Source organism: Anastrepha obliqua, chromosome 2, assembly GCF_027943255.1.
Source record: "Anastrepha obliqua isolate idAnaObli1 chromosome 2, idAnaObli1_1.0, whole genome shotgun sequence".
NCBI lineage: Eukaryota > Metazoa > Arthropoda > Insecta > Diptera > Tephritidae > Anastrepha > Anastrepha obliqua.
This window is the reverse complement of record NC_072893.1, coordinates 84,968,191-84,984,055: the sequence shown is the minus strand read 5'-3', so window position 1 is coordinate 84,984,055 and position 15,865 is coordinate 84,968,191. Positions and strand designations below refer to the sequence as shown.

The 15,865-nt window shown below is 35.9% G+C and overlaps 1 protein-coding gene across 1 annotated transcript; it reads left to right on the top strand.

Moving 5' to 3' along the window:
* The first annotated feature begins 618 nt into the window (after window positions 1–618).
* Window positions 619–14,988, top strand: LOC129238944 (probable cytochrome P450 308a1). Its single transcript, XM_054874190.1, has 9 exons — window positions 619–911; window positions 984–1,224; window positions 9,548–9,649; window positions 9,712–9,899; window positions 9,960–10,206; window positions 10,272–10,398; window positions 10,507–10,651; window positions 14,503–14,618; window positions 14,760–14,988. Exons 1-9 carry the CDS (start codon window positions 730–732, stop codon window positions 14,921–14,923), a joined length of 1,512 nt encoding a protein of 503 aa, XP_054730165.1. The 5' UTR covers window positions 619–729; the 3' UTR covers window positions 14,924–14,988.
* Window positions 14,989–15,865: the final 877 nt, after the last annotated feature.

The following is a 15,865-nucleotide window of genomic DNA, read 5'->3' as shown; positions in this document are numbered from 1 at the left end:
CCTTACGTTGGATTAAGGCTAGACCATATGATACTTACTCACTCGCACCTGCTCACTAGGAATAGCCCATCCTGCTCTCCCTTGTGCGGCGGACTAAACACAGTACAACACCTGATCACTCAAAGCCCGAAAACAATTGAATATCAGTGCTCTAACAACATTTACTTAAACACAGCATTATCAACAGCTAGCTCTAATAATATTCTTCAAGTGTACAATTTTTTAAAGGACAATAATATCTTAAGTCTAATCTAATTTAATTGGCTCAACATTTGTAATTTATTTTTATATTAACTCTGTTTATTTTACTTTTTAATATTACTGAACTCAAATAAAAAATAATAAAAATTTAATATAATAAAAATACTACTGAAAGCCTAGTAGTTAGTGTCGCTTATACAAGTATAATTTGTACTGCAATTTATTATTATATGAATTGTTATAAATAAATAAATAAAAAAAAAATTAAATAAATTTTAGCCATTTACTACACCACCCATACTATAACTTCAAATAATGCAAATAGCAGTTTACTACCCAATTAATATATGCACGTATGTGCCCACATATGTATTTAAACAACTGCAAATGCACTTTTGCAATCGCTTGCTAGACGAGTTTTGGCGGCAAGCGTGAAAGCTAAGTTTAGTCGGTAAATTAAAAGCAGCAAAGTGTGAATTCAACATTCCCTTCAGTGTAAAAATTTGAGTCCTTTAACTTGAATCTTAAATGATTTTATCATATCTATGCCTCGCGCTAACGCTGCTGCTCAGCGCTCACCTGCTGTGGAAATGCAGCTATTGGCAGAGGCAAGGCGTGCGTGGGCCGCGTGGTTTACCGATTTTTGGAAATATGTGTGAATTTTTTCTCGGTCGCAAGCATTACGGTGATGTATATAAAAATATTTATGAGTAAGCGAAGGGTGAATTTGAATTATTGAAAGTTCTTTTGTATTTTAAATCCATTTATTTTTGGTTATAAAGTGCGCATCCACATCTCCCTTACATTGGCATTTATCGGCTCTTCAACGAGCCAGCGGTATTGGTGCGCAGCCAAGAGATGATTAAGGAGGTGATGATACGTTCATTTCAACATTTCCAAGATAATGTGTTATGGATTAATAAAAAACGTGACCCAGTGGTGTACTGCAACCCATTTGTGGCAAAAGGTGTACAATGGAAATATATGCGCGCTGAAGTTGTGCCTATTTTTACGCCAAATAAGGTAATTTCATTTGAGCGTGCTTTTAAGTGAAATCTATGATTACTGCAGGTGGAAACGAACTTTATACTCGCATGTAGGGTCAGGTTGGATTATATCCGAAACTTTTTTGCTGTTGAAATCCGTTTAATTAAAAATACCAATTTTTTGCATATTTTTTGCTATTACCACAATATTGTCCCTAAGTTATAAAAGCAAAAGAAAATAACAAGATTCTACAATTCCTTGTTTGCGAATGTAAATATAGCAGTCAGAAAGTCTGGGCACAGGTTTAACCCTCCGTTGGGCACCCAAGTCTGGTTAGACCTCTTTCGACTTTGGAGATGAATTAAACATATTTTTATTATAACTGACGACTTGAGATTGCAGGTATGGTATGCGGATAAGTTTCCACCCTCGTAAAAGAGGTGTCGCTGCTGATACCATTTTTGTGTTTCCTCTAGTAATATACTGGTAATTAGAAGGAGTATATGTGAGGTCTCGATCGCAGTAGTTGACATTCGTTTGAAACGTAAAGATCCTCTTTTATCTAACGTCCAAAATGTTTACGTTCGTCTCGAAAAAACAGCATTGGCGGGAAGTTATTCTTCATGATTACCTTTGAAAGGAAAGTGCAGCTAAAACGTGTCGTATATTTTTCAATATTTACGGTAATCATGTTTCATTACATACAACCTATAAAGAGTGGTTTCGACGTTTTCACAGTGGCACTTTCGTCGTGAGTGATAAAGATCGCGAAGGGGCACTGAAAAAATTTGTAGATACAACAACCCCTGATTATATGTCTAGGCGATGGGAAAGCGGGGAAATGGGTGCCACATCAATTGAAGAAGAAGGATATCGAGAGACGTTTGGTGACGTGTCAAATGCTTTTTGAGCGGCAGAAGAGAAAAGGTTTTCTGCATCGCGCCGTCACTGGCGATGAATAACGGATATATTATGATAACCCTAAGCGTCGAAAATGTTGGAGCCTTGCAGATGAACCAGGTCCATCGGCAGCGAACAAAACATATTCATGCTTGAAAGGTTATGTTGTGCGTCTGTTGTAATCAGAAGGGTGTCATCTGTTATGAACTCCTTAAACCATCTGAAACAATCACTGGCAATTATTACCAACTGCAGCTAATGCGTTTGATTCGAGCCCTCAAAGAAAAGCGGTCGGAATGGGACGGCAGACATGACAAACTGATTTTGCTGCATGACAACGTCAGGCCACATGTTACTTACTCGGCCCAGAAATATTTAGAGGGACTCAATTAGAAAATCTTGCCCCACCCGCCGTATTCGCTAAACATTGCACCTTGGGATTACCATCTGTTCCAGATTACCATCTGTTCCGATCAATGCAGTCAGCTCTTACTGGAGAGCGATTCACTTCTTACGAAAGCATCGGAAACTGGCTCAATGAATGGATCAAGTCATAAAAACTCGATTTTTTCGTCAGATGGATTATTTACTTCTTTAAATAATTCGTAACTTTGGCTAAGAAAGGACTGAAATTTATACCCATACCCAATAGCTTCCTAAAATTTAATTTTCTATTGATTTCTGGATTTAACTTTTAACAGGTCGGAAAAAAGGATTTAAAATGTTACACCTACGGTTGGGCACTTCGTTTCTTGCTGGACCCCTAGGTATTTATATGCATTTGTATGGGAATATGCGGCAAATGCGCCACATTCATAATTCATTTTTAAGTATCGCAGGTACGTTTTTGATTTCTTACCTTTTTCATTGGGTTTGGCATGCATTGAGGTAGGTACAAAAAATAAACGCTGAAAATATTTTGGTTTATGAAAAAAATTATTTTTTGAGCCTGTACTTTACTTCGACTCATTTCGAATAAAGTTGAAGAACAAAGTTGATTACAATGAAATCTATGGTATAAAATGAATAGTAATATAAAATATTTATTTACGGGTTCGGTAGAAGACAAGCAAAACATTTATAGAAAATTTGGGAGTTCTGTTGACATACTGGATTCTTGCATACAATGCAATACAATACAATAAAAATGAACTTTTCGTCCTCTTGTAAACAAAGACGACAGTCTTTCTTCGCTGTGAGTGTATCAGCTCCGGTTGGTTGGTTGACTAAAATGTTCCCAGGAATAGTGATTAGTTTGTTGAAAAATGATTCCATTGCCAAACGAATAGTGAATTGAGAAATCACGACTGGATTATTCATACGATTTTCGATGTTTTCAAGGACCAATGTACTCGATAAAGTCGTCAAAAAATTTCGTCTCGCATCACTTTTTCTGAGCTCATCAACTTCCTTGCAAATACAAAACGTTGCATTAGTTGGCACCATACGATCCAACAAACGCTGCATTCCACCAGAAATGAAAAAGAACAATTCTCGCCCAATGTTTTCTTCATTGTTTGATTTTCATGAAACTTTGGTACAATCAGCAGCTATGTACCAAAAAAAAAAAAAAAAATTTAGTGGTTAATTTACTTTCCTCCACCTTACCAAAGATCGTGAAGGCGAAGCAAAAAATCATTCTTTATATTGCGAACAAAGCTGACGTCGATTGCATGGATCAAATGGTCGCACATTTCTCATCAATGTGGCCAAAAAGTCAAAGAACTTTGGCTTTCTTTTGCAACATGTTGGATGTCATGGCATTGGCCACGTTTTATATTTGCAGACCCGGGTGCCCAACCAAAGATTTTAAAAATGTGCCCAACAGAAGATTAAAACATATGGGAAAAGCTTTTAATTTAATACACAAAAACGAAAATTAATATTTTGTTAGACAACCACGATTTTTTAGGACTTCCATCTATTCAATTTATTTGGCATTGAGTTTACCAACTTTCTGCTTCCTCAGTTACAATCAATTCATTGTGCTTATAATGAATTTAAAAATGACTTTATGGGCTGTGTGGATGTTAAAGCAAATGAGATACTGGGCCTCTTCGATTCGCCATGCATTAGCAACCTGTGAATAGATGAAGCAACTGGCATAAATAAACATACGCGTATGTTGATAACGCTGGGAAAGAGCGGCTATAAAATATACAAGGAAACATTTGTTCCTTCGACTTGTTACGTGTGATGCTCGTTCTCTGTCAGCATCCTTTGTGTTCTCGCTCTTCTCAATGTTATTGTGCCATGTGTGAACACGGCAGTCGACACCAAAAGAGAGTTCGCAAAATCAAAGCAACTGAAATCTTCATGTATAAACGTGGTCAATCGTACTTATCTAAATATTGAAGTAAATGAGTAAATGAAGTTATTTTTATTTACATACAAGGTGCTGGCGCTAGACCAACAACAACGTTTCATACATACAAATATCACTACAAAAAAAGTAGAAATGAAGAAGTTGGAGGTAGGAGTATACGACGATAGTGTGAATGGAACGATAGTGTGAATCATTTCATTTTATGCTGGCATCCGGATGTACACGGCGTATGAAAAAAAGAAAATATGTTGTTTTACCGATATCTCCTTTAATTGGTTTACCTTGTTTACATACATATGCAATTATTTTGGACTGTGAACGTTTCCGTGAACATTTCCCTAGATAATATAGCAAAATTACGAGTGTGGTATAAGAGAGAAACTCCCTGAGGACGAACAATTTTGGAAAAACATTTTTTTTGCTCCAATCACTTCTTGAGAAGTTAAGAGATCTTCTATTATCATTTCAACTAATTTTTAATTCTTCAACAAGGGTTTATTCACGAAAACGTAGAAAAAATAGTGGTAGTAGTGTATTGTAATACAAAATACGAGTTTTGCTATTTATATTTCTGGCACTGAATGAACATTGGTGATTGAAAACGATTTTATTGCTTTTTAAAATAATCTCCAATTTGTAAATTGGAAATTTAAAAAAAGCTTATTAATGCTCGTCATGCTAATGCCCAGCGAAGCCTCAATCTCACGGTATGCACGACCGTGCTCAATCGTGTTGCGTACAGCATGGATATTTTCTGGCTCAACAATAGACGACCTTCCCGTAATTATTAACATTATCATTCCATAATGCAACGGGGAACTAACAGCGTAGTATTTTTTTCGGTTGTTGTTGTGGTAGCATAAATTTGCCCACAGAATGCTGCTGGAGCGAACGTCTTTGGCCCGATATAAATCCGGGTCGTTCCGGTAACGTAGAACCGACTGTCCTGGGTACTGTATGATGGTGTAAACAACGCTAATATGGCTCACACATCAAAACATTCTGAGTGTGCTAATGGTAAAATATAAAGTATAAGTATATAATAAAAGTGTCAGATGGCGCCCGAAAACAGTTATTGGAGAAATAAAAAGCAATTTAATCGACCAAAACGTCGATTAAACTTGTCATTCTTCACCATCCTACTCACCACGCACGCTGCAACTTTGAATTAAATGGGATTTCGCACGCGCGAACCAGCTCCAGTAAACGGCAATCAAAAATGCAACTGGAAATGGCTTTTTGATCAATGATTTTTAGTATTCTAACTTCCATACACTCAATGAAAGGCACCCTGTTGATGCTCTCTGATAGAGTTAAGTACCTGGGACTTGTCCTTGACAGAGGGTTAACGTGGAAGCCTAACATTGAGGAGAGAATTAGGAAGGCAACAGTCGCCTTGTATAGTTGTAGGGGCGCTATTGGCAAGAAAATGGGGTATTTCGCTTAAAGTTACTTTTTGGTTTTATAACACAATTATAAAGCCAATTCCGTTGTACGGAGTCCTTGTCTGTTGGAACTCGCTGTAAGGGATTACCTCAGTTAAGAAGCTGAAGAGGCTTCAAAGGTGTGCCCTCATTGCAATCAGTGGGGCGTTTCGGACCACACCTACTCTAGCACTCAACGCTATGATGAATATGGCCCCCGTGGACATTGCAGGAAAAACTACAATACAATATACAAACGTATAAAATACAAATAATACAAACGTAATACGCCACTCGTTGATCGTCCTCCTCAAATCTTCTAATCTTTTTGTCCGAGGGGGCCACTCCCAAGGGCAGCCATTTAACCTAACCTGAGTAAGGTAGTACAAATTGTAAACTATACATCTATAATATAGAAGACTAAATCTATAATCTAAGACTACCATACTAATAAAAATCTTTTAATACCAAAACGCGAGAACAAAATTGCGAATAGATTACAAAAATGTACTGGGTTTTCAGATACAAAGTTTTCACAGGCAATAATTGTTAGGCCACCATTTGCTTTGCAACTGAATTTAATTTGTTGCCAAAACTTTTGACTTAACTTTGATTCTACTTTTACAAATGCTAGAGGTTCATTACGTAGAGAGACTTTCCTAAAGGGAACAAAATTTCAAACAATATTAGAGATTCGATTACCTAAACTACTTTAATACAGAAAATTTCAATATCATTCTGAGAGTTCAAAAAAGAAAATCTATATTTTTAATATGAGTATTAACCTCAACGACGTCATAATTAGAGTTGCCACGCATAATACCTAATGTATGTATAATTGGCGCGTACACCCTTTTTGGGTGTTCGGCCGAGCTCCTCCTCCTATTTATGCCGTTTGTCTTGATGTTGTTCCACAAATGGAGAAACCTACAGTTTCAAACCGACTCCGAACGGCAGATATTTTTATGAGGAGCTTTTTCATGGCAGAAATACATTGCCTGCCGAGGGGAGACCGCTATTAGAAAAATGTTTTTCTTAATTTTGGTGTTTCACTGAGATTCGAACCAACGTTCTCTCTGTGAATTCCGAATGGTAGTCACGCACCAATCCATTCGGCTACGGCACCCGAATACCTAATAGTTATACATAAATACAAATACATAAAATTTAAAGCGATTTAAAACGATTACGAGTGCGCTATGATGGACTGTTTTATTCAAAATAGCAGAAAAATAGTATGCATTCAATTCGGCAGAAGTAAATAACAAAATCTAGTATTCTATAATCATAGTCTAGTAATGCCTGATCGTTCAGGCACAACTTTTCATAAGAGTGTACAACTGTTTGCGTATGCCAATGATATTGACATCATCGGCCTTAACAACCGCAGTTAGTTCTGCCTTGGTGGCGAACTAGGACAAAACGAGGAGGTACTTCTTCTATTTCATCAAACAAACAGTCTGCGCACTTGCGTATCAGCACCCACGTCACTGTTAACAGTTACGTTTTCGAGGTTGTAAAAGAACTAATTTATTTAGGAAGTAGTATAGTATAACACCGATAACAATGTCAGCCTGGAAACCCAACGAAGAATCTCTCTCCCCAACAAGTGCTACATAACAATATGCATTTTCACGCTTTTACTGTTGTTGCTCGTCATCGTACCCTAAAACGTTTCCGGAAAATTTGAAAAATTATTACTAAAAACTAAAGAAAACATTTGTTTAAAATAATGAGTCAGAAATCTTGCTCTTTCTGCCCCAAAAATTGCAGTGATTACTTCGTCTTCTTTTTCTTAATTGGCGCGAGTTTAACAAAGCGCCCCAGTCGTTTCTTTCTCGTGCTAACCGGCGCCAATTGGACACACCAAGTGAAGCCAAGTCCTTCTCCACCTGATCTTTCCAACGCAGAGGAGACCTTCCTCTTCCTCTGCTACCACCAACTGGTACCGCATCGAATACTTTCAAAGCCGGAGTGTTGGTATTCATTCGGACGAAATGATCCAGCCAGTTAGTTTTGTTCGTCGAGAGAGGACTTTACTGCTCAGTTACCTACTTAGTCCAAAGTAGCACTTGTTGGCAAGAGAGATTCTACGTTGGATTTCAAGACTGACATTGTTATCGGTGTTAATGCTGGTTCCTAAATAAACGAAGTCTTTTACAACATTTGTATGGCCATAAATGTTAAATGTGAGATCCTTTAAGAGTATACCCAACTCCAAGATACGTTCCTTAAAAAAGCGCACAAAAAAAAAATCGTGTAAAAAAATACATGCGACATATGGTAAATTTAGGGATATGTCCGCGTAAGATGAAAAACTTCTAAATAATATTGTATTTTCACAAAAAACCATGCAAAAGAAGTAATAATGAAATCCATATTACATAAAATAAAAACAATTCATTTTTATTACAACAAAAATTAAAATTAGTGCACGGTAAAAATTCAATCCTATATGGAAAACATAAACATTCAAATTGAAATTAGAAATAAAATCAATTTTGCAACTATTCATATCTATTTGATAACAAGCGTAAACGTTTATTACGGACTGTTCCAGAAATGCTATCATGAGTAGATATGCCAGACAAGTCTAGCACAACTCTCGGGTTTGGTTGAAATAAAATATTTCGTTCGTTATTAACGACCTCCGCTGGTTTTTTTGTTGTTATAAAGTCGGTTATTAGCGGCTGTTTTTTGGTTTCTCAAGTTGCTTATATAATTCTTGATGTCCAGCTACACAAAATTTGAGATTAAGTTGAAATTTTAATGCATCAGAATTATTAATAAGAAATTGTTGTTCCATATTTGTAGCAAATTTTAAGCCCCCGCGAATTAAATTAACGGTTAATAGCTGAACTTCACTTTCGTTTCCATCATTATCACCTTCTTCATTATCACAAACTGTCATAATTTTGATTAAATCGTCCTTATCCAAAGGACTTTCTCGCATTAATACATTGTGAAATGCGTGTCTTTTTAGAAAACCTATCAGCCATCCCTCACTTGCATTAAATACCGGTTTCTTGTTGCCTAAAGACTTGTTGACAATTCAAATTTCTAAGGTTGGTTGTATATTTTAAATGTTTTCTCGTTTATAATTTTCCCATCAATAGGCGTTTTTTTTTTGCAAATCTTCCATCCAAAACACCATGTGCTTTTCCGATTTCTACAAGATATGTATTTTGTTCTTGTATAGATAAGTTTTTATAAGAATGGGTATAATTCATTAAATTTTGGTGAAAAAGCTTGTTCTGTATGGTGGAAATGAACTCTCAATAACGGGAACAGAAAAAGGTTCATAGGGCAATTGATAATGAAGTATAAATAATCTGCCATCACGTCATTTGTGAATTGCCATTGATTACAACAACAAAATGTCATGCTAATGCATGCTTGCAAAGGTGTGCATTACATACAGCGCCGTTAGTGTACATCGTTTATTGTTGCTATATTTTTAATTTTCATTTTTTTGAGTGGCCTGAGTTGTTTTCGCGTTTCCTCAGGAAGTGCAATCTATAAGTAATTGTTTGAGCTTTAACTATCTTCATTGTACGAATTCCAAGCTTTTAAAAACCTGCATTGGATCATTAGATAATTTTATCCATACTAACAGAATACAAAATGATTTTTGACCAGTTGTTTATAACTACAAATAATTTAAATAGCAGTTTACTATTCAATTATTTTAAAGAATATATTCTTCCAGGTTAAAGCTTCGTTTCATCATATTAAATGTGTTTGCGAAAAACTTGAAGCATATGTCTCCCAACAATTACGCACCTCAAGCAATTGTTTTGAAGCCAAAGATGTGCGTCAAATTAGTTTCATTTCATTAACAACACTTCTAATCGCCCCATTCATTTCTTACAGCTTTTCTCGAAGTATACAATCGATGTGGTTGCTTCGGCAGCCTACGGTCTTGATGGCGCTTCATTCACCAACACTAACTCAGATTTTACTCAACTCGTTGAAAATCTTTTTTTGCCAAATACCTGGAGCTTGCTGGAAACTATTGCACTGCTTTTCTCCCCGCTCCTTGGTAATCTCATAAAATACCAGTAAGTAGATGCTATAATGCATTCAGTTGTAATTCATGGGACCATTGCATTTAATTGCAGCTACGTGCCACCAAACGTTCAACACTGGCTCCAAGGAATCATTTCAAAAGTGTTAGAGAAACGTTGTCTAGCTGAGGGGTCAGAGAGTGTGACACAAAAACAAAGTGATTTCTTACAATGGCTCATTGAGGCTAGACAAAAGTCACATGGGCACGTTGATGTGGCCACTATGGTCGGCCATTGTAGTACATTTTTGTTAGAAGGTTTCGAGACATCATCTTCATTAATGGCATTTGCTCTTTACGAGGTACATTTTAGATAATTGCAAATTACTTAATTTATAATAATTTATAATTCAAAATTCTACATTAGTATGCTAAAAATCCCTCCGTACAAGCGCGTGTTCAGAAGGAAATAGATGAAGTGTTGGCTCGTTATGGCGGCGAAGTGTGCTATGAAGCCATACAGGAAATGAATTATTTAGGAGCAACACTTTATGGTACTGGAATGATTGTTAACATTCCAAGCGAATAGAAAAGGAATTTATTCTAGTATAGTTTAGTTGTAAGAACTGCCTATAATTCTTTACTGATTGCTTCTTTTCCAGAAACTTTGCGTCTTTATCCACCAATGATGGCATTACTGAAGCACTGCACGAAAGAATTTGAGTTGTCACCACAGACCGTTGGCGGTAAATCATTCCAAGTGCCAGTAGGAATGGTTTTAATCATACCAGTGAAAGCAGTGCATTAGTGAGTTTTAAGAAATATTTAATTTTACTACAACATATGTACAATACAGTTCATCACTCACCTTACAAATAAAAAAAAAAAATAATACAAAAAGTATCGATGCCTTTTTGGCATCGGAATGATAATGTTAATCTAAAGACTTCCACTAAACTATTTCTGAGAAGTATTAAGATGAAAGTGAGCTGAGCTGATTTGAAAGTATTTGCAAAAATCTCATAATTTTCATTATATTTTATAATTTTTTAAATATTTTTAAACGTACCATTTAAGTATAAACAATTCTATTAGCTGAGGGGACTTTTGTAAAAAAATGGTATAGAAAACTTCCAGTTCTTGCATATAAAAAAACGACGAGTATTCGTTATATGTAGAAAATGCACAATTCCGCTAGCCAAAAAAAAAATGTCAAAAATTAATGGGATTTTAGAGATACCGAAAGCTTACACCTGAGCTTATAAAATTCAATGGGCTATAAAACTGCATACTCAAAATCGTTATTAAGAACTTTGAAATTTTTATGAAAATTCGTTGATTTTTTTTTTTAATTTGCGTAAATTATGAAACCTGGATGTACAAGTATATGGATTTTTAATAATATTTGAATTAATAATATTTTTATGAAAAAAATACTGAAATTAAATAAGCAACAAATAAATTGTGAAAACTTGTCAATAAGTCCTAATATTTTAGGTATTTAACGCTGTATATATGAAAAATACATTTTCAAAATGGTTTTTATTCAAAATTTGTGTAAGCGGCAATTAGTGCCCTATGCTCGCTGATGGTGTGCTCGAAACTTATCGGGAAACTTTTCTCTTCACTTTCTATCCTATCCGAATTCTTCAACATTAGGCTCATTTTGGTTTCTGCTTACTGTGATGTAGCAGAAAACTCCTTTGCGGATGAGCTATCCAGACAGGAGATGCTCAAGACGGGTTCCCTGCGAATAGAGAGAATCGAGATCCCCTTGGCTTGCACCTAGAAAAGTAGGTTTACGTCTACTCAGCGTGCGTTATGTTTATTTATTTATTTGAAGAAGTCAAGAAAACATAATTTCAGGCTGACTACAAAAATTAAAGAATAATGAAAATGTATACAATTAATTAAAGTATACAAGCTTACCTCTAAATAACTAAAAGATAGTAGAAAATTAGAAATCTAGCACGATTGAAATGGAGATCTCATTAAAATCACGAAAGGCACGATCAATAGAAGCATTGCGAGTATACTACTGTGGGCAAAAAGTAAGGTGAATTTATTTGTCAAACTTCGCGGGATTAAAATTTCATTCTAGTTATTTTTTTCATGAGTTGACAGCACTGTTAAAACATCTGGGCCAACTTTCATGTTAATGTCATAATATATTTACGCTTGTGTTTACCAAACGACCAAGAGTGCATTTTTCGATTTTTACAATTTCTGATTTGATTGAGCAGAGAAGTGCCATCAAATTTTGTTTGCGGAATAAAATTTCGGCTGCGGAAACGTTTAGCATGTTGCAGAAGGCATTTAGTGATTCGACCATGTCGCAGAAAAATGTTTATAAGTGGTACAAAGACTTCAAAGAGGGTCGAGAAGTGTTGATGACTTGGAGCGCTCCGGACGACCATCGACGTCAACAGATGACCAACACGTCAATAAAGTGAAGGATTTAGTGCTCAAAAGTCGTCGGTTGACTGTTATAGACCTTACTGATATGATCGGAATATCAGAAGGATCTGTGAAATCCATTTTGGAAGAACATTTGGGCCTACGAAAGGTCAAATCTCGTTTGGGACCGAAAACTCTCAATTTCTTGGAAAAAAGTCGTCGCGTTGATGTGTGTGAAAGAAAGCTTTCAGACTATCAGGACAAGCTCAAATGCATCATTACGGGAGATGAGACTTGGATTTATGCTTACGACCCTAAAACAACCGACCAATCAAGCGAATATCGTGCTAAAGGCGAGGCCAGACCGAAAAGAGCACATCAAAGTCGTTCAAAAATAAAGGTCATGAGGACAGTTTTTTTTCGATTTTCGTGGTGTGGTGCACTATGAATTCCTTCCACCTGGCCAAACTGTTAATAAGGAATATTATTTGGGCGTTATGCGTCGTTTACGTGAAGCAATTAGTCTAAAAAGACCAGAATTATGGGCCAACAACTCTTGGTTTTTGCATTACGATAATGCACCGTCTCACACTGCACTCGTTCTTCGTGACCATTTCGCCAAAAATTCCACACATATCGTTCCGCGACCACCGTATTCGCCTGATAAAAGCTGAATCGAAAAAGGTGCTGATGGCTATACCGGAAATGGACTATTTGGCATGTTTCGGGGATTGGTAAAATCGTTGGCATAAGTGTATTTCATCGAGAGGGCATTATTTTGAAAGGGATGAAATTGATTTACAAGAATAAATAAAGATTTTTCATTTTACAACCAAATTCACCTTACTTTTTGCCCATAGTAGTAATTGGTGTTGAACTTATTTAAATAGAAAGGAAGAGCGTTACGGGAGCGTTATGGGAGGTGTAAGAAAAATAACGTTGAAGCAGAAAGCAATAGTTAATGTCGCCTTTAGTAACACTGAAAACAAAATAGAGAGAAAGAATCGATCTTCTACTTTCTAAGAACTTCAGGTTGGTTAAACGCAAACGAGATCTGTAAGATGAGATAGGATCAGAAAATTACACTGATATTAGTATACATTTCAGAGACACCTTTTATACACGTTCGATCCTGCCAATTAAAAATTTATGGTATGGCCTCAAAATAAGCGAACGAATACAGTAAAAAGCAATTTCAAATATTCCGTCGTACAAAGCCGAAGAGAGAATACGATTTTGGTAAGATGAAATTAATGTGGCTATTAAATGAGAATTGACTGTCAAAAATTACAGTGCGTAAATGTGCAAAACTGTGAGATTTTTCTGGCCACTGGTAGACACTAAATAATTAGTGAAATAAGCGGATTTAGTGAATAGAAAATTTAGTGATAATGAAACCCTATTTTAACTATCATTAAAAAATTTGTGATAGTGAAATTTAGTGATAGTTCAAAATGCCCAACCCTGCAGGTAGATCGAAGGTTAACAAAGCGGCAGTTCCAATTTTGTGGGTGAGACTTGGTCTTGCGTCGAGTCTTTTCTTCAAAACTGTCTGGAGGATGAGATAGAATATTTCAGCACCTTCTCCTCAGCTGTAGTAGGTTTAGATATCACGCACCTGATGAATTTCATCAGTACATTGCTTGAAGCGGTGAATGCAAATGTAATTCAGCTATCACTTGGTTTTCATCTTTTTCTCACCCACAGCCTGCCTTTCTTTTTTCCCCTCTGTTTCTCTCTGTACGGTATCACAAAGGACGAATTTGATTTCTAATTCAAGTGAAAACTCTCATGGGCTTAACATATTTATTAACATTTAAAGTGTCCTCCGAAGGTATCACACTATATTCTTTCAGTATATTTTGCAGCCCTCGAACAGAATTTTATGCTCCTATCAGAGCTTGCTTATATGCCACCAAAACACCCACTTGGTTCAAGTTCAGTTCCGGTGGCGCCAACTTTGAGATATCCTAAATTTTGGCAGCGCAAGTATATTTGAAAGCATTCGATGTACGGCAATATTTTTCCGACAATTTATTTTATATCTAAGTCCTTCACTATTTAAAATTCTTTATTTTGGCTAAAAATTATGGTAAAAATTAGTTTAATGCTAATATTGGTATTATACTGATATTTAAAGTAAAGTGTCAGTTCTCTTAAAGTAACAGGTGTGGTAATAATTCTATTGTTCATATACTTATACTATAATTATACATATTTATGTAGGTATATACTATATAAATATATTTATACTATTTTAGCGACGCCGATTTATATGAACAGCCTTTGCGATTTCAACCGGAGCGATTTCTAGGTCAGAAAGATAAAGCAAATGGTCTATTTTTGGGATTCGGAGAAGGTCCGCGCATGTGCCCAGGTAAAAAATACAATCGAAATTATAAATTCTAAGTTATTAGTTTAAAGTTAAAAATTTTAACAATTAAACAAAAATCAATAATAATAAATAATTATTTAATTGAACGATTTCTTTAACAAATATTTTCACTTTTTTTTGCAGGAATGCGCTTTGGCTTGGCTCAGAGCAAGGCCGGAATCGCTACTTTGTTATCTAAGTACTCGATCCATTTGTCTGAGAATACAAAGCCATTTAAAATATCTGCAATAACCTTTCTAACAGCTACGCGAGATGGTATATGGATCTCTTTCGAAGAACGGAAGTAAGGATTTTTCAAATGAAAAAGAAAGTTAAATACATGGTGTGCCTATTAAATAACCTGAATAAAACAAAAAAAGCGTTCTATTTTGATTTCGTGGATATTTTATTACTAACTTAATCATGTACCCCACCTTTATCACCACAATGCTCCAAAAGAATCTGCCATTGTTCAAAATGTTGTTGGAAGTTTTCTACGGGTGCAGCTTCTCAATACCCAAATTTTGTTCTTCTTGATTCAGTTTCTTTATTAGGAAATGTAGGAGTCACAAATGAGTTATAGATTACCAGGTTTGGCCATTAGCTATGATGAAAACAAAATTGTGAGAGTAACTTCGAGTGCCACGTCACCGGCTACCCGGGCAGAATTCTGTCCGCCCATTTGACACGTATTCACACACTCGTCAAATCAGTCGTTGTCCAGTCGGCAACGAAGTAATATCGGCGAAGACTATGTTGATTTTTTCGTATATAACCAACATAATATCAGTTTTTTTGTAAAAAAAAAACTATTGCCATAATCCTGGCTACGTCAGCCCATCAGCTGATTCTTTCAGATTCGCTGAGAGTCGGATCTTGGCCAGACATCTGAAATATTTTCACCATGGGAATCGCAGCGAATAAGGCAGACGAATAAGACAGACGGCTAAAAATTAGGGGCACGAAATTCTATACGATACAATACCAAATCAATTCCTTTGCTGGTCAATACCTTTTCAGGCCCTCGCCTCATTTGAAATGGTGTTTTTTTTGGGTGCTTCTTTAAAAACGTATAAACGGAAACAAAAAAATATTTTATATATTTTTTTTAAGTATTTTATTTCTTGATATATTGGTAAATATAAAAAAATTAGTTTGGCCATACGAGGTTCGTTCAAAAAGTTGTCAGCCTTAAAAAATTGTCTTCCAGAAAAAGGTATGTCGCTCGCGACACGGATTCCAGGACTCAT

Excerpts from the sequence above, each read along its gene's own strand:
- LOC129238944 (XM_054874190.1), top strand. The coding sequence starts at position 730 with ATGATTTTATCATATCTATGCCTCGCGCTAACGCTGCTGCTCAGCGCT. Across the intron at positions 9,650-9,711 it reads ATTGTTTTGAAGCCAAAGAT|CTTTTCTCGAAGTATACAAT; the intron begins GTGCGTCAAATT and ends CATTTCTTACAG. Across the intron at positions 10,652-14,502 it reads CCAGTGAAAGCAGTGCATTA|CGACGCCGATTTATATGAAC; the intron begins GTGAGTTTTAAG and ends ATACTATTTTAG.